The 24,800-nt window shown below is 37.4% G+C and overlaps 2 protein-coding genes across 3 annotated transcripts; one reads left to right on the top strand and one right to left on the bottom strand.

Moving 5' to 3' along the window:
• Positions 1-574: 574 nt before the first annotated feature.
• Positions 575-2,057, top strand: LOC133863841 (F-box/kelch-repeat protein At1g80440). Its single transcript, XM_062299959.1, has one exon. It carries the CDS (start codon positions 796-798, stop codon positions 1,867-1,869), a length of 1,074 nt encoding a protein of 357 aa, XP_062155943.1. The 5' UTR covers positions 575-795; the 3' UTR covers positions 1,870-2,057.
• Positions 2,058-16,872: 14,815 nt separating this feature from the next.
• Positions 16,873-23,633, bottom strand: LOC133863911 (uncharacterized). Of its 2 annotated transcripts, none has more exons than XM_062300053.1 (5): positions 23,355-23,633; positions 21,444-22,643; positions 19,367-20,268; positions 18,850-18,906; positions 16,873-17,236 (listed from the first exon to the last, which is right to left on the bottom strand). In XM_062300053.1, exons 2-5 carry the CDS (start codon positions 22,441-22,443, stop codon positions 16,991-16,993), a joined length of 2,205 nt encoding a protein of 734 aa, XP_062156037.1. In that variant the 5' UTR covers positions 22,444-22,643; positions 23,355-23,633; the 3' UTR covers positions 16,873-16,990. The 2 variants fall into 2 exon arrangements, with proteins under 2 accessions (XP_062156037.1, XP_062156038.1); XM_062300054.1 differs by having other exon boundaries at positions 21,444-22,608.
• Positions 23,634-24,800: the final 1,167 nt, after the last annotated feature.

The following is a 24,800-nucleotide window of genomic DNA, read 5'->3' as shown; positions in this document are numbered from 1 at the left end:
GCCCCAGCCGATAATATCAAATACCATTTGGCAACCTCACTGCATCCCAAGACAGGCCTCACTTTTTATTATCAATACTGTTTTCAGTTTTTTGTAAATTGTGTGTTTTTTTTTTTTTTAAAATTTTTTTTTGCATGTTATTATTAATTCTTGATTGTTATTATTTTTATTTTTATACATATTTATCTAAAACTTAATTTTTGAAAAAAAAAAAAAATCATTTTTAGTCATTGTAATTTGGAGTTTTGACAAAAAAAAAACTTTTGAGTTTTTAAAAAATAATTAATTATTCTATAATTACCTTTGAAAACTCAAAAAAGTATTTGTCAAAATTTCAAATTAGGTAGATAAAAAAATGCATTTATCTATAATTTTTTATTGGCATGACGTCAAGTCAATGATAATAAACTATTAAGTCAAGTACTTAATAATTAATATTCGTAAAGATACTTACAAAAAAAAATATATATATATATATATTCGTAAAGATAACGGCAACCCGAAAATTAATCAACAGGTCGTTCCTCTGGTCTCTATCGATCAATTCAAAAACGTCTAGAACCCGACACCTCTTTCCGGCTTTCCTAAAAGACTTTTTCGCCCCACGGAAGACTCACGCAATCAAGGGGAACAACGTCGTGGAAAATGGAAACCCACTGACAAGTTGGCCCCAAGAAAGGGCTTACTTCCAAAACTCAGCTGCTTTATAAACTACATCAGCAGAGTCTCCAATTTGCTTCACGCCCACGGCGATTGCTTTCTTCACTTTTCTTCGTATTACCTTTCTTCTAATCAATGGAGGTCGTTTCAGATCTGCCCGACGATGTACTCCGAGATTGCCTGATTCGTGTGTCCTACGACCAGTTTCCCACGGTTGCATCGGTGTGTAAAGGTTGGATGGTCGAGGTTCAGCTTCCGGAGTTTCACCGCTTTAGGAGGGCCGCTGGCCATGCCCAAAAACTCATTGTCATGGCCCAATCCACCGCCCAACCGGACCGGAATCTCGGACTGGCAAATTGTTCCGTTCACCCGGTTCACCGCCTCACTCTTTATGAACCGGATACAGGTGATTGGCGGGAACTGCAGTTGCCTCCGGGGATGTCTGACGGGTTGCCGATGTTTTGCAGGTTGGCCGGTTTCGGGTCGTTTTTGGTGGTGATGGGCGGGTGGGACCCGGTCACGTGGAGGGTCTCTAATTCGGTGTTCATCTACCATTTTCTTTCTGCCACGTGGCGGCGTGGGGTTGATATGCCAGGTGGGCCCAGGACTTTTTTCGGGTGTGCGTCGGATTGTGACAGTGGGATCGTTTTTGTTGCCGGAGGACATGATGACGAAAAGACGGCATTGAGGTCTGTGATGGCGTATGACGTGGCAAAAGACAAGTGGACTATGTTGCCTGACATGGCAAGAGAGCGTGATGAGTGCAAGGCGATATTCCATGCTGGCAAGCTCCACGTCATTGGTGGCTACTGTACGGATATGCAAGGCCGGTTCGAGAGGAGCGCCGAGGCGTTTGATGTTGGCCCGTGGCAGTGGGACCATGTTTTGGAAGACTACTTGGAGGCTGGCATTTGTCCGAGGACCTGTGTGGATGTCGATGATGGGGCCGTATACATGTGTGGGGGAAGTGATGTGGTGGCATCACGGAAAGGTGGCAAGTGGGAAGCGGTGACCAAGCTTCCTGCTGAGGTGTGCAATACGGCTTACACGGCGACGTGGGGAAGCAAGCTGTTAGTGATGGGGTCTGCAGGGTTTGGTCAGTCCTACGTGGCATACATGCTGGATTTGAGAAGTAAGACATGGACAAAGTTAGAGACCCCTTGGAAATACTCTGGACATGTTCAATCAGGGTGTTACCTGGAGATTTAGGTGGTGTTTGATAATTTTTTAAGGACCCCTTTTTTCTTTTTCTTTTTTTTTTTTGGTAAAAAAAAAAAAAGAGTTTAGCAAACAGACTAGCATGGTTGTTACTTGTGTTTTTGATTTTAGCCATGATTTTACGTTGTAAATATTCAAGCACAACGAGTCAACGATGGTTTTGTCGTTCTTACCTTTAATTAATTGAGAGCATCTTCTGTTCGGTCATGGCAGAAAACAAGAACTTTATGTCCATCAATAAGAGATTGACACATCAGCCTAGAACAAAAAAGGTAGGTGTTGGCAAAACACTGGATCATCCACCCTTCTTTTACTTTTTTAGTCTAAAAAAAAAAAAAAAAAAAAAAAAACCTCCCAGCACCGCCAACGCCAGACGCCACCGCCACCGCCCACTCCAGTCGTCGGCGCCATCTCCCACAACCCGATTGCTGCTTTTAAAACCCCCGACCTTCCACCCTTCTTCCACTCAAACGTCTCTTCTTCCTCTCTTTGTCTCTCTGCTTTCCTTTTCAACTACTCCTTTGCTTTTTTGGGTCTCCCATTTTCACCATGAAGATCTGAATACATCTTTTAATTTCCTAACTTTTTAATTTGGACGCTTCGTTCGATCTCAAACAAAGACATACATGCAACACTCTGTTAATGGAGCCTTATTCGTTTCTAGAATGTGCTATAGGATTCTAAAGCCAACTTTGGTTCCAAGAAGAGTCGATCCTTCCCGTCTAGGGACTACCCACCTCATTCAGCTTCGTCGCGTCGTCGTCTTCTTCCTTGAGTTCCGACGCCTCCACGTCACATGAAAAGCCCTGGTCCGGCTGTGGAGTTCCCGAATCCCGATCTCGAGACACCAAGGAGCGTTTTGCCCAGAATATCGGGGGTCTTCAGGGCCATAAGTGTCCAGCGTGGCCGCGTGAGGCAGGGGTTGGGAGGATTTTTTTGTTTTTGTTTTTGTTTTTTCTCTAAAGACTAAAAGAGTGAAAGGAGGAGAGATGATTCAGTGTTTTGCCAACACTTACTTTTCTTGTGCTTTTCTTGTTCCAGGCTGATATGTCTACCTCTCTTTGGTGGACAAAAAAGTCTTCGTTTTTGTCACTACCGGATAGAAGTTATACTCTAATTAATTCTATGGCTAATACACTAATTTTTAATTTTTTGAAATAAAATGGTGCTTCCAAAGAAAATATATAATTAAAAAGACACTATATTATATTTTATCATCCTGATGTGAGTTATTTTACTAGAAAAGATTGAACCATCCAAGCTGTCCGAAGAATATCTTGATTTTAAATTATTTTTGTTCTATTCCTCTTTCTATCCATGTGCTTGTAGATGCCATTTTTGCTTCCTAGTTGTCACTTACAAGTAGGGCTGACTGAGTTGCAAACGATCCAGAGGGGCTCGAGGTCCCGCTCGGTTAAGTTCGATTCGAATTCTAGCTCGGCACCAGTGGCGTAGTCAGGACTTTAAGTCAGGGGGGGCAAGATTTTTTTATTTATTTTTAATGAATTAAAAAAACTAAATTTGAACAAAAATTAATTAAAATTTTTTAACTAACACAATAAATAAATAATTCATTAAAATTTAATTAATTTTAAAAAAATATAAATGTAACTTACAATTTAATTCAGTTGTCCTCGACGAGTCTTCATATCTTGAAATCGTTGCATGATTTTTTTCATTGTTGATAGTCTTGAATATATCTTTCTCAATATATGCGACCAGACAATCATTCATCCATTGATTTCCCATTTTGTTACGTAAACGATTTTTAACAATATTTATTGTCGAAAATGCTATTTCAACAGTTGCTGTTGCAACTGGCAGAATCAATGACAATGTCACCAATGAATAAACCAATGGATGCACGATATCTTTTTTCATCTCTACCATCTTTTTCAGCAAGTTGTACAATCCCTTTAAGTGTTGCGAATTCTTCACTAGAACGCATGTCAATAATATATGTTTCAAGTTGGTTGTCTAAAGTGATAAGTTGAACTGTTGAAAAATCATTCGGATAAAACTGAGCAAGACAAACTATATTATCCTTATTAAAAGCATCAAACAAGTTATCTGGACTCAGGCACGCAACACAAAGTAATAATTCAGAATTTGCCTCATTAAAGTGACTGTTAAGTTCTTGGAGTTGCATGTCTATAACAGTATAATAAAGCTCCACATGGTAATGCTGCAAATTTTTCATGCTTTGAGCTTTTCGCCGTGATCGAGGTTGATACATATCATCCATATTGGAAACAGCAATATTGTTTTTGGCACAAAACACAGAAACTTCTTCAAATAAAGAGTTCCACCATTCTTCTCTCATAGCTTGTAAACGCTGCTTTGAAACTTCAACCAATTTCATTGCATTCAGCATATCTTGATCTTTTCATTGTAATGCTCGAGATAAATCATTTGTAATTACAAAAACACTTTTCATTAAATGCAAATTGAAAGCAAATTCAAAAGTCTGAAGCGATTGAATTAGTATATTTGCTTCTGCTCTCTGTTCAGAATATAAACCCCACAATATCTTCAACCGTATTGATAATAGAAGAAAACATGAGAATAAGATTAATAATTGCACCATAATGAGAACTTCAACGCGTCTCTCCAGGTCTCTTTAGATTCATTTCTTGATTCAACCCATGACCAGTAGAAATTTCATTATTTTGCTGTGCTTCCAAAACTTTAGCAGTCTGTTTTTCACGAAGTATGTCACGACGTTTGCATGATGCTCCAACAACATTAAAAATACTATTAACCAAGCTAAAAAAAATTACAATTTGGATGTGATTTTTAGCAACAGCAACTAAATTCAGTTGAAACTGATGTGCAAAGTAATGAACATAATATGCAGATGAGCTTTCATTCAAAATAAGTGTTTTAAGCCCATTCAACTCACCTCGCATATTGCTAGCTCCATCGTATCCTTATCCTTGCAATTTGCTAATACTTAAATGATGCTTGTTAAGTACTGACTCAATTGTCTTCTTCAATACTGCAGCTGTGGTATTGCTAACATGTGTAATGCCTAAAAAACGTTTAATCACATGGCCCCGCTTATCTACATAACACAAAACAATTGCCAATTGTTATTTTACAGATATATCATGAGATTCATCAACTAGGATAGCAAATGACGAGTCTCCAAGATCTTTAAGAATAGCATCTAGAGTTTCACTTGTTGCAGCATTTGCTATTTCTTTTTGAATGTCTGGTGCGGTCATTTGATGATTTTTCAGGAGCATTTTCTAAGATTACCTTGTCAATTTCTTCACTATGTTTTGCAAGAAATTGCAACAATTCACAAAAATTTCCCTAATTACTTGAGTTTTTAGATTCATCATGGCCACGAAATGCTAATCCCTGTTGCAGTAAAAAGCGAATACAATCAACTGATACATTCAAACGAGTCCTATATTTCATTTTCTGTTGATCTGATTGCTTGTCAAAAAATGTTATGATGCTTTGTTTCTGATTTAACAAAGCTTCACATTTTCGTCTAGCTTGATTATGTGCACTATTGTGAGCCCCCACATTATTCTGTAACTTATCTTTCTTTTTCTAATTTTTAAACCCCTCAGTAACAAACAAGTCTCCTCCTGCTTGATTTCCAGTGTTTGTTTTAAAGAGATAACAAAACAAGCAATACGCAGCATCTTTTAAAATGCTGTATTCCAACCAGGCAGAATATTCGTTGAACCATGTTGGATTAAAACGATTCCATGTTTTTCCAAATTGTGTTTGCGAAAAATCATAGTCAAATGGTTGACAAGCTTTTCTTTGTAGATATGTTCTTCGAATGTTGTCTCTATCACTAGAATTGTAATCAAGAATTTTTTTTCCTTAAAAAAGGATCGGATGGCAGATTTGCTAAATCTACTTCAATACGAGCTCGTTTCGAATTTGTTGTAGCTCAATTGAATCATTATTCTCCATAATCTCAGGCAACTACAATTATATATTTTATACAATTAAAATATAAAACAAAAACTGTATATGTTCATAAACAATTAAATATAAAAAGCAATCTAAATATAAAAGAACAATAAATTGAAAAAAAAAATAATTCAAATATAAAAACTTAAATCTTAATCAATATGAAAAATTATTACATACCTGAAATTGAAATGACGAATTTTGTTTAGAAATTAATTTGAATGGTTGAACTTTGAACGAGAAAGGTATAGAAAAATAGAAAATAACACTAACGTCAACTACCCAAAGGCCAAAGCTCGAAGTATAAAATATTCGGACTAGATTTGATTGAATGATTGTGAATCTCTGATATATAAAATCGCACACAGCTCCGGCTCCTCTAAATAACAATAGTTTTTTTTGTTTTTGTTCCAAGCCAAAAGGTGTCAACATCTCATCCCTTGTTTAAAAAAAAATAAAAAAGTAAAAAAAATTGATCTAAGCCGTCCAAAAGAAGAGGATCATACTCCACGCATGACATGGATCTATAACTTCTAAAGCCACAAGGACAGTGGACAAAAGACTCTCACAGACTAGTCATTTAAAAAAAAAAAAAAAGAAGAAAGAAAGGCACATGGATCTGATAACTTCTACTAAAGCTACTCTAAACTCTAAAGCCACAAGCCACGTATCACATTTCATATGGATCTAAACCATCTTATCCTTCATTTACAACAAAAAAAAAATTAAAAAGTTACAAAACAAAATCTCATCCGTCCAATAGAACATGACGTTGCACACGGTGAGGGATCTCTGGATCTGATATTTCAAAAGCCACATGCAAACTCTGATCTGAAAGTGACATAAATAGACTTGTAGCTGTAGTTGTAGAGTTGTAGACTTACTTGAGTACTTGATTCTTTTTAGGACTTCTTACTTCTAAGTTCTAAACGCACTGTTTTGGAGAGAAATTAAAATCTTGCCTTGTTAGCTTGTCTTCAACGTTCGTCCCTTCAACCTCTAAACTCTGTATTTTTTTTTTTGACCTATTTTACAGAAATGGCAAACGTCTAACTTATGACAAAAAAAAAAAAAAAAAAAAAACACATGGCAAGGGGTGGGCAAGTTTGCCCATTAATGAAATGTTAAAGGGGGGCATCCTAAAGGACCAGGGGCATGAAAAAAATTTATTCCAAGAGTAAAAATATTTTTTAGGAAGTAGGGGGGGGGCACTTGACCCCCCTCAAGCCCCCTCCCTCCGGCCCTGCTTGGCACTGTACAAATCTCTTCGTTATTGTAGAAACCCGCTCGATTAGTAAGTAATATATACCCGACTTGCTCGATGGAACTCGACAGGGGCTCGCGAGCTCGACCTGTTTAGCACTCAACTAGCCCAGCTCGTTTAGGCTTCGTGAGCTCAACTTGTATAACACTCAACTTGACCCGACCCGCTCGCTCGACTCGTCGTTAGCTCGATCATATATATTTGTTACTTTGCATATATAATGGGTTATATAAAGATATAACTTATAATTATTAAGTATGTATATTTATATAGATTAGTTAATATTAATATCAATATTATCATATAAATTTATAGATAATCTCATATCATATGATATTATTTTTTAATATCATAATGTCACACAAGTATATAATATCATACAAATATAATATATAGTTTATTGATGTATGAATGAATGTATGTAAGTGCAACAAATAACAATGACATTGTGACTTATATAATATCAAATTGAGTGATTAATATTCGGAGTAAACAATGTATTTGTTCTAATAATAACTTAATCATTTTCACAATTCACATTTCACAAGCATGCCATTACAATTTAGATCATATCACTATAGACTTATAGTCTATATATCATATGAATTATCATTCGAAATTTCGAATTAACAATTTGGATATAATATGATGAATAGATCATATCATTTTTTTCATTATTATATGAATATAACAATAACTATATAAGCATATGATATACGTATTATCATTAGATACGTAACAATGTGATTCATGTAATCATAAATTAAGTCATCATTAGTATAATAATATTAGAATCACAATGTATTTGTTTATAATTACAAATTAAATATTGTGACGTCCCACATCGCCTAGGAATGAAGATGTGCTTGTATATTTGTATCCTTCTTGACATAACACATTTTAAAGATGTGATGGCTATGAACCTATTAGAATTTCGTAGTTAAGCGTGCTTCTGCAAGAGTAGTACCGAGATTGGTGACCTTCTGGAAAATCTGGTTTGTGGGAGCTAAAAACAGACAATATTGTGTCATTTGGGTGGGTCGTTACAAATATTATCATAAGTAATCAAGTATTAAAAATTTAACATTATAAATTTATAGTTTCCTAACTTAGTAGTACATAATCACTCAGTTAATATATTATAATATCAAATTTAGTAAGTTAGTAACTTAGTTAATATATACTATTTTTTTTTTTTTGAACAGAAATCTCAACATCTCATTAATCAATACTTAGAAAAAATTGATCCCACAAATGGGATCTAGGGACACAACTGTTCCCTAGTTACAATATTCAAAATACTCAAAGGACATTCTTTGAGCCAATACCGCTCGATTTTATTGCGTTTTGCCTCTTTAGCTAAATTGTGCGCCGCCTCATTACATTCTCTAGGAATAAAAGCGAATTTCGCTGCTCTGAAGTTCACTAGCTCGGCATGAATGCTTTCAATAAAATGGCCTATTTTTGATAAGAATGGGGGAGATGAGTTAATTTCTTTCACCACTGACGCTGCATCCCCCTCAAACCAAACATCAAAGAATCCTGCTTCCTGGCAAAAATGCATAGCACATAGAGGCCCTATAGTCTCAGCAATGCTTAGCTCAACCACCAACTATTTTGTAACACTTTTTGCACCCAAAACAAAACCATTGCTATCTCTAGCCACAATACCCAAGCCAACCCAACCTTGATCCTCATTAATCGAAGCATCCCAATTCACTTTGATAAGGCCATCTAGAGGAGGGAGCCACCGGCTATGACGATTACATGGAATGGTCCGGTCATCAGCACCGGTTGGGCCAGATTTCATACATCTTATATAGTCATCTTGAGCTGAAATTGATTCCTTCATAACATTGTCTGGGTGTGCAAAAATTCCTTAAAAAACCCATGAATTGTGCCTTAACCATATACGTCTGGATATCACTGCCATTAAAGCTAACTGCTCCTTGTTGAACCTGTGCAAAACATATTCAAATAAGGCTTTAAAATCAGGTGCCTCACAAGAACTTTTATGAAAACAGGATGCTTTTCCCCCCCACAAATCACGGGCTGCCGGGCACTCCCACAATGCATGTATTATAGTTTCATCCTCAGTTCATATTATCCACCACATTTTTAAGGAAAAGGTTGGCTTTAGTGGGTAGAAGGTTATTGCAAGCCCTCCAACAAAAAAATTTAACTGTATTGGGTACTTCCATAGCCCATAAGACCTTCCAAATCTCCTCTCCTTTCCTCCCACTCGAGCATTGCCCCCCTTCTCTTTCTTTTAATTCTTTACTTAAGTGGTAGGCACTTCTAACTGTAAAGTCCCCATTTTTAGTTCCCATACAAATCAGTCTATCCTTTGGTAGCCCCGGACTCAAATGGATTTGGCAAATGGCCTTTGCTTCATCCTCATCAAAGATCTCCTTTATAAGGCTTGAATTTCACCCTTCCAACTCTCCATCTATTAAGTCAGCAACTTTTGCATTAGGAGAAATAATATTCTGTATAGATTGGACTGCATACGAAGTCAGATTGGGCAGCCACCTGTCACCCCAAACTTGAATTGATTTTCCATCTCCCACTCTCCATATCATCCCTTGCACTAATAGTTCCCTTGAATTAAACAAACTCCTCCAAACATAGGAAGGTTTTGAACCCAAATTGGCCTGCAGGAAGGTAGAGTTGGGAAAGTATTTTTCTTGTAGAATCTTAGCAACCATAGAATTCAGATCTTGAAGTAATCTCCACCCTTGTTTAGCTAATAAGGCCTTGTTAAAAAAAGTCAAATCTCTAAAGCCAAGCCCTCCTATAGATTTAGATCTCCCAATTTTCTCCCAACTCATCCAATGAATTTGAGATCTATTAGTCATATGAGTCCACCAAAAATTCTGCATTAACTTATTAAGCTCCTTGCATAGAGCAACCGGTAGTTGGAATACCCCTATGCTATAGGTGGGTATGGCTTGGACCATGACCTTTAAAAGAACCTCTTTCCCGGCTTGCGAAAGAAACTTTACCTTCTAGTTGCTAAGTCTCTGGGACACCCTTTCAATGATATCCTGAAAAGCCAAACATCTGGACTTTCTAATAAAAGTAGGTAAGCCCAAGTAAGAGTCTATCCAGTAGCTTTCGACAGGCCTGATTGTTGCAAAATCTCTTGCTTGTGCTCCAAAGTTGTATTTCTACTAAAAAAGATAGAGGTTTTGCTGAGATTAAGCTTTTTCCCCGAGCCTGCTTCTTAAACCCTAAGTATCTTCAATAACCGTTTCCATTCCACCATGTTTACCTTGCAAAACAAGGGACTATCGTTTGCAAAAAATAAATGATTTAACCTTGGGCCCTTTGGTGAAGTTGGGAACCCAGTAATAACCACTCTTTTCTCTGCCTTAAGGAGTAGTGAGCTAAGGACTTCCGCACATAGAAGGAAGAGGTAAGGAGAAATGGGATCCCCGTCTTATTCCTCTTGATGGATAGAAAGGCGCCACATGATTGCCATTCACTACTACCGAATAGGACACAGATCAGACACAAGTCATAATCAAATTCACCTATCTAGCTTCAAAACCCAACTGGAGCATTGTAGCTTCCAAAAACTCCCATTCCACCCTATCATAAGCCTTACTCATATCAATTTTGGTTCCCATAAATCCCACCTTACTCCACATTCTTGTCTGCATGGAATGCATGTTTTCATATGCAGCAAGAATGTTATCATTGATCATTCTACCGGGCATAAAAGCATTTTGATAGCAAGATATGATATCAGGTAAGACTACTTTCAACCTATTAGCTAGCACCTTAGAGATCAGCTTGTAAATCACATTGCATAAATGGTGAAAATCTGTGACACATCCAGGGGTTGCACTTTTCGAGATCAATGCAATATGTGTAGCATTAATGCAAGGGTCCATAATGCCAGAATTCAGAAAAGAGAGAATGGCAGCACATACCTCAGGGAACATCGTGGACCAGTTGTGTTGATAGAAGCAAGCAGAAAAACCATCTGGCCTCGGTGCCTTGAGAGAAGACATTTGGTTGAGAGCCCTAGAGATCTCCTCAATGGTGAATTCGGAGAGAAGCTGCTGATTCATCTTAGGAGTGACCTTACTTTCCAGAACCTCCACACATGCTGCTACCTCAAGGTTCTCCCCCCCAGTAAAAAGATCTTTGAAATAAGATAGGAAAGTCTCCTCTATGGCCTCTTTAGTTGAGCATAGCTGCCCCTCCTTATCCCTGATTTGCTTCAGAATACTACGTCTATTCTTCTGATTTGCGCATGCATGGAAAAACTTAGAGTTTTGGTCCTCAATCTATAGCTAGTTTTCCTTAGCCCTTTGTTTCCATTTCAGCTCTTCTTGCTCCAACAAAGCATTTAGCTCAACTCTGATAGGTTCTTCTGCAATCATCATCTTAGGGGGATCTTGCATTTGGACATCCTTGAGTTCCTGTTCCTTCTGTTGAATTTGCTCCTCCACTGACTGGACTTGTTTCCTCACCCATTGTTTGAGAGAATTTCGGCATCCTAAAATCTTGGACTTGATACTTGTCCAGGGATTCAGGTTGGTTGATTTCTTCCTCCATTATTTCTTGATTATTTCCTTGTGGCCCCTGTGTTTTGTCCAGCTCACTTCATATCTAAACCTTTTACATTTGGACCATTTAATATTCTGAGACTAGAAAATTCCACCCAAATAGGATGGTGATCCGACTGACTTCGAGCAAGAACAGAGACCTCAACCACATCAAAAAGTACAGTCCATCCCATTTTAGCCCCTGCCCTGTCTAATCTTTCCGAAGTCAAATCTCCTTCGTCCCTCCCATTATACCATGTATATTTTGGCCCTTTGAAGCCCAGGTCAGCCAAACCACTATCATCTAGAGCACTTTGAAATGCCTGCATTTGACCCTATGGGCGGTGAGTCCTGCTCGATTTTTCAAATGATGAAATGATCTCATTGAAATTACCTACGCACAACCATGGCTCTAGATACAGGCTCGCTGAATGTTTGAGAAGAGACCAAGACGCTAATCTCTTGGCCACCTCAGGGTGACCATAGAAACCTGAGAATTTCCATTCCTTAGCCGAACTATCTGCTTGGACCATAGCATTAATGTTCTATCTACTATAATTTTGGATTTGAACTACAGTCTCCAACCTCCATAATAGGGCGAGATCTCCACTCTTGCCTATGCTGTCCACTACAAACATACCATCAAAACCAAGCTTGGTTCTAATGGCCTCCATTTTCCTTCGGTGTAATTTGGTTTCCATGAGAAAAACCAAATTGGGCTTATTTGTCCAAACCATCCGGTTAAGGACTCGAATTGTTCGGAGGTTCCCAAGCCCCCGGCAGTTCCAGCTCAAAACGATCATTGAGACTGGTGGGGCTGATAAACAGCCACCGTCGGTCTGACGGAGTTTTTTGGTACAGAATCATCAATGAGCCTACCTTTCTTGTGAGTTCGCACATCACCTTCAGACTCCCGCTTCGCTCCTTTTCTTTTCCCCTTGTTCTCTTTCACATTTGGTTCTAGAGGGACAGCATTAGAGGATTGCCTACTCTTCTTTTTCTTCCATGTTTGCCCCGAATTCTTTCCTTTCTTTGCTCTCCCAATGATCACAATCTTATTGTTCGACTCCTGCACCCCCTTCCCATGTGTAGACCCAGACTGAAAAGAGAACTTGGTTTGGTTCAGAGTATCGTGTTCGGTTGCTTCTTCCAGCTGACCTTGTAAAGTTCCAAAAGCTCCTTCTTTTTCTGTTTGAGATAAAGTAGTATGCGGATCTGGCATTTGACAAGTAAATGGCTTGTTGGAAAGATTGAAATGGACCTTTGGGAAGTAGGACGTAGCTACTGGGTCCTAGTCCAATTGAACTTCATCCGAACCATTTCCCACTTCTTGCCAAGTCATGCTGCCCAACTTAGTGTCCCCACTGCCAATATACCTAGGCTTGGGCCCACCCACACTGCTGTCAATTGGGTCATCAAGCTTTCACAAAATCCCTCCGAGCCACCTTCCGTACAATTGCTCTCTCCTCAACGTAAGGTAAATTTCCATAACGCTCTTTAGCGACCACCTGATCATCCATATTTTCTCCCCTATTTTCCTCCATCGAATCTTCACATAAATGCTTTGATTCATTGGAGTGATCACCTTGAGAATTGTTACACTTCCCATACCGTGATTTGCTCCCCCGTTGATCACGTCCCTGCTTGGCCGTTTTCGGATATTTTAGGCTGTCCAAATTTGAGTTTCTACGTGCATGTGCCAGCCAACTAGGGTTTTGCCCTCGTTGGTCAGCGTCGCTAGAACGGTCACCGTCTTCTGTGGACTCCCCTTCATCACTTTCCCTCTGCCATTGTCGCTCATACTCATCCCGGCCCCGATCCTTCATGTCAAAACCGCTTCTCCACCTTCGGAAAACTGGAGTTACCTTAAGCCATGGGCCAAAAAGGGTCTCCCCTGGTAACCCTCCATTCAACTGTGCTCCACTCGCTTCACACCCATTCCTACCATATCTCACTACACCACAATTGTAACAAAAACTGGGAAGCTTTTCATATTAGCTATCCAGGTTGACTTATTTTTTATGGTGAGCTTCCTCCCCCGATCAAGAGGTTTAGTGAGGTCAATGACAATCCGGACCCGAAGATACTCCCCCCATGCCATCTCCTCCTCGTTGGCTTCAACTTCTTCCACCAAACCCACGGTAGAGCCAATTTGGTGACCAATCGTAGAGTTCATGCATGCTAAGGGTAGATTGTACATCCTTATCTAAAACGATGTTTTATCAAAAGCCATTAGGGATGTGGCTGTGAAGCCGTCATATTCCGCAACAACAAACAAGTTACCGTCAAATATTCATGGTCTCCCAACCAAGACCTGGATCCTCTCCCAATCGTGTTCAAATTCAATAACAAAGAGATTTTCTTCAAAAACCTTGAAAGACACTAAGTCCAGAATCTTTTATGCCCTCCTCATGTGAACCCTAAGAAGATCCTAAGGGACCACCCGATCTGCCAACAATTTCCCAACCAAGTAGGACTGACCCCTGCCTGACCATGGTTCTGCACTTTCATCGCCATTATGTACTTCCACATCTTCCTTCTCAGATAGATTGAATTTTCCCTACATCGTCGACAACGCCTCCATAGTTCAAGCCGATAAAAACCCCAAAGTGACAGACCAACGTACAATAAAAAAAAACGATCTCCAAAAGCCACCAATCAGCACCCTCCCAGAGAGAAAGCGACAATTAGAGAGCCAAAAGGTAGACAAAAGTAGAAAATATTACTCTCAGTCCAGCGGGGACCAGAGGAGAATGACGTCTACCTTGTTTTCCTAGAGAGTGAAAACAGAGAATCCATGATAACATTGGCAAATGATAATCTGTAACCTTGCATTGTTGTATGTGATTTATACATAATTTAGTTCACTACATGATAACCTGTACACCATGTGCATTATTACTCACTAATTCGTGAATTTACGCTTGTATTTTTTCCACTTTTGAAACATGTGTTGTCTTATTGTTGGACTACCTTTAGATGTTGGATTTGAGATAGACCTTAAGGCTGATGTGACCGTTTGGCATAGTAATATCGATCAGGTTATGCTTGAAGATTGATTGTAGGATTTTGAAGATCACTCATGATAATTAGTACTTTTGGGGTGATGTTGTAGGCTTAGCATTTGAGGCTCGAATGTGTATTAGGATTTAATTTGAATCTTGTATATCGATGATTTGTATGGTGTGATTTTAGTTTTGTAATGACTATTGGTAGATGCCCTAGTTGTAATTGATGTTAATAGAATATCTTATGTTTCCGTTGCATAGTATTATCTTTTTGTGGAGTAGAGATCCCTGAGTCTTATTACTGGTAGAATGGGACTGTGAAACAATTCGTGAAGTTAATTAATTTCTCGGGACATTACAATATCATAGTTCATATGGTCTATCTGTGCCCTTATCCCCTTCATGATAGGATTTGCACATCTCATTGGACATATGGTACAATTTTGGTTCCCTGATATAATAGCCAATCACCCTCTAGTCCCTCAATCGAGTATGTATTCCGGGGGGGCACGCACCTTGTGAGGCCTCAAGTATGACCACTAGGGTTACGTCTGGATAAATAGTGTGCACATGTCCATGTTCTTCACCCCTTTTTCCCATGGTGGCACGTCACACATGCATTAAAATTTTCAGCTATGCGAACATAACTGATTTCGTGAAAAGCAATCCATTTCAATCCAATTATTTTAAAAAAAATATTAGGAGTCACAGTATATGTTCAAAATAAATCATGTAGTTAAAAAATGCGCAATTTATATCGATGAAAATATTCATACTCAAGGAATAACTTTTCTTTGAGTATAACTTTTCTGTTCTGATAATTTTTGTGCTCTAATATCCAACTTTTGTCTTCATGGAGAGTCATGCTCCTTATTCTATTATTAGTCATTCCCCTAAACGGTTTGAACGTCGTTATGTTACAACCCAAATTTTGGGTCATCATCTTCTCTTGTTTACTAAAATCCACGCATTTGGGCCACCATTGGATGGATTGCCGTACTGCCAAATGCATTAGGATTCCAGGATTTGGCCGCTATGGAGATAGGGGGGCGCATAATCAAATCAAAGATAATGGAAATATATTGTAGGATCAATCATTAAAATTGTAAGGTCATTTGAAATGTTTCTAGCAAGTTCTCTTAATTTTTTTTTTTTTTTAAAAAAAAATAAATTAAGAAACAAAATTGTTTTTTAATTTTTAATTTTTATTTAAATAAACTCAATAATAATATATCATTTAAATATTATTTCAAATAAATAGAGGAAAGAAAAAGCCATTTTTTAAAATATAATAATGGTAAAAAAAAAAAAAAAGTGTTATCATAGATCCATAGTAGCACTTTTGGTTCTTTTGAATTTTTCTTTGATTTAGGGAACATCGAAGAAGTCGGTTGCATATTATGACCTTTTGAAAGCTTTTTCTTTATGTAAAGAAGAAAACGAGATTTAGAAAATATGTTGCTAGTGCTCTCATACCCACCGAATGTGTAAATCTACGTGAATATTGATAAATTATTGAGAAGATGAGTTGCAGTAAAATGTCAAAATAAATAAATTATTATATGCTAATTTGCAATATCCACCATATTCATTTAAAGATTAATAAATTAGTAAGACAAACCATTTTCCAGGAAAAGGAACAAATTAAAGGCCAATGGGGGTGAGAGTACGTGGCTGTTTTTAAATTATCGTAGGATCAATGACATCAAAAGAAGCGTCTATATATGATCATGCAATCAAGAGCGTTACAATGAGTGTATATACATGCATATAATAACGTTACAAACTTATTTATTGGAATTATTTACATATATATAAATAATTAATTCAACATCATCAATAATTTAGATTAAAGTTAGAGCTAGCATTCTCGTAGTAGCATAAGTCTAATAAAGAAAGAATTGGAACCCATCATTTCTTATGAAAACCAAAGATATAGTAATAGTAATCAAACTGATTCTATTAAGTTGCGGATGAAAATTAACTCCAAACAGCACATTGTCATTTTCGTCTACCACAAAAAACGATTTGTCAATTAAGCCAATCGCATCAACTAATTTTACATTTTTACCTTCTTTGGGGAAAGCAATAAGTTGCGCATCAGTACTTAAATATATATATATATATATAGCCATATAGGTTATTAGAATTGCATGTGAAATCACTGCTTCCTCCCTTCGTTTAATATTTTAAGGGAATTAATTCACTTTTAAAAATATATATATTTAAGGAATTAAACTGCAGAAGCCTTTTCATAACAATTCAGCCGGGGTATACAATGTCGATACCCACAGCACTCTACAATATTCCCAACAATAAAAGAATGAGAATGTTGGCAGATGTTATTTGGTTTTCAAGCAATTGACGAGTACCTCTACAAATTTCTTGTACATGTGCCGCTTCAAGTACATTTTCTCTACCTTCTTTCTTCCTTCCTTCCCCATTTGCTCCCTCGCCAATGGGTTCTTGAGCAAAAAACCGAGATTTTGAGCAAGGGCTTCACTTCCTGGGCGCCCTACAGGATGAAGAAGACCTGTCACATTGTGGTCAACAATCTCTTTTGTGCCCCCAGCGTCTGTTCCAAGCACCTGCTCCATAACATGTGACAAGTCTGTTACTGATTTAGGGATTTATGAAGGATTTGAAAGAAATCGAGATGAAATATATAGGATTGAGAATGTATGGAATTGAATATAAAAGAGATACTGATTACACCACTCAGATCAATTCGAGATGATTAATCTCCTTCTACAAGACTAAGATTCAAGAACTATGAACTAAGCTATCTAACTGACATTTCATGCCAAAGGTTCTGAATGACTGAAAATACAAAAGAGTGGGCCTTTTATTTTATAATCCACTTGCATGACAGCTCAACCCAATGCAGTTATAACCAATTCATAGCCCATGTGCTTAAAAAATTATACTAAGCCATGCAGCACTTGTCACATAATCCACCTTACATGTAGACATGTGACGTAAGATGAAATGAAATGTTGGTGTCAATACCTGTTTGTTGGACTCATACTCCTGTGGGGCACAGAAAAATGCCTTTGGGACTCAAAAATGCAATTCTAACCAAAATCACAGAAAATGTATTGTTGAGGAATACATTTTTAAAAAAATTGCGATTTGAAAATATAGAAAAATTAGCATTTTCAAATCGCAAGTAAGAGTGAGTTTTTAAAAACATACAATCTTAAAGGCTAAATTGTAGTTTTAGACACCAAATTGCAAGTTTACCAAACGCTTAACTGCGTTATTAAAAATCGTGTTTTCAAATTGCTATTTTTAAATCGCACTGTTGAAACCGTAAACCCAAACAAACTTAGCACGGGTTCCTAGGCACGCTAACTAACACCCCTACTACATGGGAGTAGCTTATCTTTCACCTCAATGTTCCCAAGATCCTATCAATGCAGTTACTTTTATCTAAAATAATTCTATTCTCATGCACCAGCATACAATGCATCTGCAGTCTCCACATAATGTTAATCCCAACTAGTCAACTACCAAGAAAAGATGATAAGTCACCACCAATAAGAATCAACTTCTCATTGGGACTGCAGGATGTCCATTGAAAACCCAGACCAAGAAGTGAATAAAATTTCCTCCTTGTAAAATCTCTAAAGAGGCAATTAAGAGTCTCAATCATAGACATGACTTGCCACTGAGAGGTTGCTTCCTATATTGAGCATGCCACATATAAGGACATGCATAAGCATACACACAGACAGATGTCCACACACATGATGCTGGCACGCAAAAACAAATTGAAAAGTTGAACACTGACTATCGTCTTGTCAACAGACGTGTGACATAGTAAAAGACAGTTTATAAATAAATTGTTCTTATGCTAAGATTCTCAAGGTAAAGCAGTTCATGTGTAGAAAATTTAAAGCAATTAATCATTCTAATCATCCGATAGATGCTTCAAATTTTATCGCAGAAGGTGCATGTTAAGGACATGTAAGGAAATTTGACTCTTTTGATCAATGACACCAAGTTTTAATGGAGTTGGGATATATGATTATAGGCCTCATGCCACAAGCACAATAATGATGGAGGCTAGGATTTTGTCATGTGACACAATTAGGATGGCATGCCTAAATTCTAGAAGTGAAGATAAACTAGTAGGACAAGAAATAACATCATCTTAGCAGGCCTCAAGAAGGAAGAAAAATCAAGTTGTTTCTCATACCGGAAGACCAAATGCCATTGCTTCGATTGTCACTCTCCCGAATGTTTCTCCTAATCCCTGTACACAATTATTCAAATTAGCTTGTGCTTTCTATTTAACGTCTGGTAGTAGGATTAAGCAGCATGAATCAATAAATTTATTTTGAATCCAGTGAAATGGGAGCTACATATATCAGCAATAGGTCAGATATTAGATATTTTTTTTGGGTAAAGATCTGTACCACGTAAGTTTTTCATCACATATATTCTAACACACAACTCACAACAGATACCACCCAGCAGTACTCAAGTTTAGCCAAAACTCTTCTGGATATTAATGCAAGGAAATCTATCAGGTAAATCCAACAACTCTTCATAAGCAGGGGATCTATCCCAGAGTTAATATTTCGATGTAAACCCAACAACATCAATTGAAACATAAGAAAAGGCACAAAATTAAAGCTTTCTTTATATATATCTAGAGCCAAGAGCACTTTCCTATTGACTTGAATTACTAAAAGACCATGAAGATGGATCACCTGGGAATTTATGACGTAAACATCTGCCGCAGAGTAAAGTGAGGCTACACGTGTAGTTGCTGGAGTCCAGAGCACTAACTTTGACAAGTTTGACTGCTGGGATAAAAATCTTAGAAGTCCTTTTACATAAGGCACCTTATTGCTCTTAGAACCAACAGAACCAATAAGAATTTTAAGTGTCTGTTCCTGTGTTCCTCCAATATCAGACAACATTTTCCTTATTCCTTGAGAAACATAAAAGCTCACAGCATCTGTGTTATTTGAAGGACTATGTAACTGCAAGGCTTTCCTCTTGGATAATTTCAACCCCATAAAGGACTCATTTGAAGCAGGCAATTCATTTGATGACATGCCAACATTATTCAAATTTTGAAACAGCGCTCTTAAATGATGTCTTCTAGCCAAGTTAGATTGGTCTTGGGCTACATTCACTGGAATTTTTATCTTAGAATTATTGTCCAAAGATTTTTGCTCAATCACCAAGCCTGCTGATTCAAGAAGCAAGAGCTGGCCTTTTCCAGGGTTTATACTACTCAGAGACAATACAAGCATATCATTATCCATCAACCCCATCTCCTTTCTGATTGAATCTCTTAACAACTGCCTTTTTTCTCGCATCTTCTCAGGGCTGAAAGACGGAGTATTAAGTGAACAAGCAATGCCAGCTACAAAAGCTAGTTCATCATTAACAGAGAGCGGAACAAGTGCAGGCTGAGACCTTAGCTTAATATTTTCTTCTGCACACCAGTTTAGCCACTGTCTAGACTGTGATTCAGAGAGAAATATCAGCATTTTCACTCGGTTAAGGACAACTTTTGCCCGATCAAAGTACTCTCGCCGGTTTTCCATTATCCACCAACCAACTTGACTGGCAGCAGCTGGAAAACGAGCAATATATTGTTCTGAAACAAATAAACAAATAAATAAATAATATTGATCGTTTTACGGTCATAACATAAGATACATGCAAAAGAAGCTAACACTTCTCCAAACAAATCATTCACACTGGAGATTACCCTGGTTTTTGTTACTCAACCACCATAGGAACTAAGATGACTGTCTTTAGCTGAAGCAAGATAAAAATAAACCACGACAAAAGCAAAGCAATGTGAAATAGAACCAAATAATCCAAACCAGGTGTTTAGGAATAGATAACTGAAAGGTGCTAGAAATAATACATTCTCATTCTTGAGCTCAGTCACTGTACACAGAATCATTTATGTTAGATGAGAGTAATAAGAAGGAAGTACTCCTACAACGAAAAAAATTCTATATAAGAGTGTTTATACTAAATTGGAAAGCTTGTACCAGATGATTATGTTGGATGTGGGCTGCTTGGGAGGAAAGTTGGCAAGGAGAGACCAATGTAGATGTTTGCATCTCTACCACGTGATAAAGCAACCTAACTATAACTTTTGCAACAAACGGAAGGTTTCTAATCCATGATCATTTCTACAGATAATATGCAGTATAAAACTGTCTATATTGTTGAAAAGAGCAGAGGCATAAAGATAATAAAACTTTTAAGTTGCGAGAAGACTGGTTAACTTTAACCTTAACTCCTCTTCCTTTTTTTTCCCCCTTTTAAATCCAAATTAGAGTGATGTGATTATGTCACTATTGTCACATTTAATTTGTGATAAATGTATCTATAGTTTACATGGTGCAGGACTGACCTGGCCTTACGCATATCAGTGTATGATTATAGTTTCAAAACTTGAAGTAAAAAAGTATAATCTGCATTTCAAGAGACTCAAAGAGCATTGAATACTCTTTAAGTGTAAAGCATAACAAATATGCACCTCAAGAGCCTCAGAGTACTGAAGCAAAAGATGTTATGTTGGATATCATAAAAAATTAAGTAATTACTATATCCTGCATACGGTTAGCAGAAAAAAAAAAAAGAAAAAAAAAGAAAAAAACGACTTTGGTGGTAATAGAAAGATCCATATGAATATCTGTGTGAGCGTGCATGTAATTGATGAATCAAAATGATGCACTTAGTTACCTTCAAAGTTTTCTATTTCAGCATAAGCAATAACGAATTTTACAAATTATACAATCAAATGGTTCTCACCAATCCATGATGCGCAAACTGCTGATCCAGCAATGACAAGATCTGCCTTCATGGCTGTTTTGAAGCTGAGGTCTGCTCTGTCATCAAGCACCTTGATTCTTCTCTTAGCTAGCTCTGACATCAGCCCACCCTTTTTGCTAAGAACTACAGCAGAAACTGTAGCTCCACAACTCAAAAGCTCTGTCGCCAATTCCATCATTGAAATTGGAGCCCCAGTCATTGATAATTCATGGAATACCAACACAAATCTCCTAGACCAAACAAGGCGTGCAAAGTCTCCCTTCCTGTCACAGGTACCAGAACGCTTCTCGGGACTCCATTCCAAAATTCTATCCTCTGTCAAGCCAAATGGACCAACAAGCAACCCATAAGAAGCATTTTTCTTAGGAATTTCTGGTTCCTGATCCTCTAAGTCATGGCTTTCAACCTCCACCGAAGTCTTCTGCCTACCATGTACTTTACCACGCAACCTACGTGCTCTTTTACTTCTCTTTCTTGACTTTACACTTCTATTAGATGAAATGCCATTCCCTTTTTTGGCCAAAACTGCATCTATACTCTTTTTTGATGAATCCAAAACTACATCTGTACTATCTCCAGCCTGACTCTCAGTAGTCTCATTATTGGATGCCAAGATATCGTCTACGGCAATCAAATCCCGTCGCAGATTCTGCTCAGTATCTGAGTTCCCATTACTTGGCTTACTTCCAAAACCCATAAATTCCTTCTTGTTATCACCATGAGCCCACCTGGACTGAACATAAAACCCAAGATACGCCCAAAGAGTAATCAATAGCAACCAATACACCAACCGATTACTTCGAAACCATTGTATACCACCTCCACCACTTCTACCTTCTCTTCGCGGAGTTCGGCTCGTGTTCAATCTGCGAAATGAAGAAGCACGAGGAGTCGACTTTCCTGACAATGTGGACTTAGAACTGCCACTTGATTTAAATGATGACTGTCTAAAATCCCCTCTGTTGCTGCTTTCCTCCATTGGTTTCTTGGACTATATTACATCAGTAAAAAGATTGAACCACATTGTTTCAATAGTATCTATTACTCAACATAAACAGAAGAGCCCATAGGGAAATTGAATAAGGCTGATTTACTCCAAGATGCTTCATAAGCACATTGGTTTCAACTCTTTGAGCACTGATTTCTACATGAATCAAGAAAACAGAAGCTTCATTTTCTCTGTGGAACCAAAAGAAAAAAAAAACCATAAACCTTTATTTGGTAACTGAGAAAACAAATTCAATATGAATGACAAAAAAAAAAATTAATTAATTATTTCTTGTGCCTTTTTTTTTTTTTTTTTTTTGCCTAGAGTACGGGTAACCTCAATTCAACTAAGCCAACTAGCAGTATTGGATTTTTCCTCCTCCTTTCTTCTTAAAATTTTAAATAATTCATAGACTAAGATTCACAACTTTGATTGCTTTAAATTTCTTGCGTTTTCTCGTAATCAAACAGAGCGTAAACTAGCCAGAAATTGCATTAAATGTGAAGGAAAATAAGGCCTCCGTCACTTAATATCTGAAGCTACATAAGTAGACAACATCATCAAAACTGCGACCATTCTCTTAACTGTTGAGAAAACGACAGCAATGAACTTCCAATCCTCTCAGGTACCAAAATAGTGATGATGATCATGAATCATAATTTCAAAACATGGAATTCTTTCTTCCTATTTTCCTGCATTTAAAGCAACTCGCTACTCTACACCACACGCAAGAAAGAAAGTGAGAGATCTTTCACATTCGACAAATCCAAAAAAAGAATCGCCATTTCTTCTTTCGAAAATTGGCATTCTTCACATTCAGTTATCAATGTGATTATCTTGCAGCTGAGTAGCTCAAAGAGAGCTTTACCAAAAAAGAAAAGCACAGAAAAGAAAAAGCTTACACGGATCGCTTCAGGCTTCGAAGCTGGACATCAAGATCTGAGCCAGAGGTTCTGGAATGTTCTAAAATGTTTTGCTTTGAGCTTATACAAGAGAGAGTTGCTCCGAGCTTATAGTAAGACTTTTAGAGAGAGAGAGAGAGAAGAAAGTTGCGAAGTTGAAGAGAGAGAGAGCGTAGTAAAAATATAGCTGCAGGATTACAGGGAGAGAGAGAGAGAGAGAGAGAGAGAGAGAGAGATGTCTGAATTTCAAAGGGAAATGATCCGTTTCGCATGTTCGAGTTGACCCGTGTGTGCAGCTTTTAGAAGGGGAAGGGGAAGGGGAAGGGGAAGGAGAAGTGATACTATACAACACTGCATTACCTGATAATATGAGTCTTCGTTTTACTTCCGTAGGATCGAATGTACGTGTGGCTCGATCGAAAGCCAGGACTAGTAATTAATTGATTTTTTTCGTTCTACGGCGGATCAGATCCTCTCAAATTATTTGTTTAGATTAGAAAGAATTCGAACAGATAATTATGAGAGACTATTTATGAGACTCAACTGACCAAATAAAAATTAGGTTGTCCAATCACTTATTCGGTCAGATAGATCTCATTAGTAGTCTCTCACAATTACTTGCCCGAATTTAATTTAGAGGATCCTCATCATCACCAATCCATCCTGACCGTTGGATTCATTCCAAGAGAGTTCTTGATTGTTCTACTGCACCCTGCCACTTACCATTATAGGATTTATGGTCTGTTTGGATGTGAAACCAAAATGAAATTCTATCCAGGTTTTTATTTTTATTTTTTTTTTCTTTTTCAAATCTTGGTATTTGAATAACAACCCGCATTCAACCTGAAAATAACCTATTTCCCCTCTGATTTCAAAAACAAATTGAACTCCAAGGCAAGGACCACGTATGTCTGACGCATGGAAAAAAAATGGGTTGGTTTTACTCAACTTGGTACAAGTTATCAATGATATTACAAAAATAAATAATTAAATAATAATTTTTCATATTTATTTATATTAAATTACTATTATTTCAATCATTATTCCACACTAATTTTCATAATATCAATCATTATACACAACTTTTTATACCTCTAATAATTTTCTACCATGGTTATTCGTGAAAAAACAATCTCATACGACTCTCACCCAAATACAATTTCAAATAGAATTTAAATTCTACTCATCATCCAAACACTTTTTATTTGCCTCGAAATTTGCAAACCAAATAAGAATTCAATTCAGATTTCAAAAATCAAATACCCAAACGAACCATCATTCTGTTGTATCTCATTATTATTTACATGTCATCACATAATTTTAAATGATGTAGCAACATGAACTGTAACATCCCAATTTGTTAAGGTTAATTTTGTTAACTAAAAAGCCTAAGGACGTAAAGTTAAAGCCGAATAAGTATTCTCGCGTATCTTTGAGAGAAAACCC

The sequence above is a fragment of the Alnus glutinosa genome, chromosome 3, assembly GCF_958979055.1.
Source record: "Alnus glutinosa chromosome 3, dhAlnGlut1.1, whole genome shotgun sequence".
NCBI lineage: Eukaryota > Viridiplantae > Streptophyta > Magnoliopsida > Fagales > Betulaceae > Alnus > Alnus glutinosa.
Note: the sequence above shows the minus strand (reverse complement) of the source record. Positions and strands in the feature narration are given on the sequence as shown.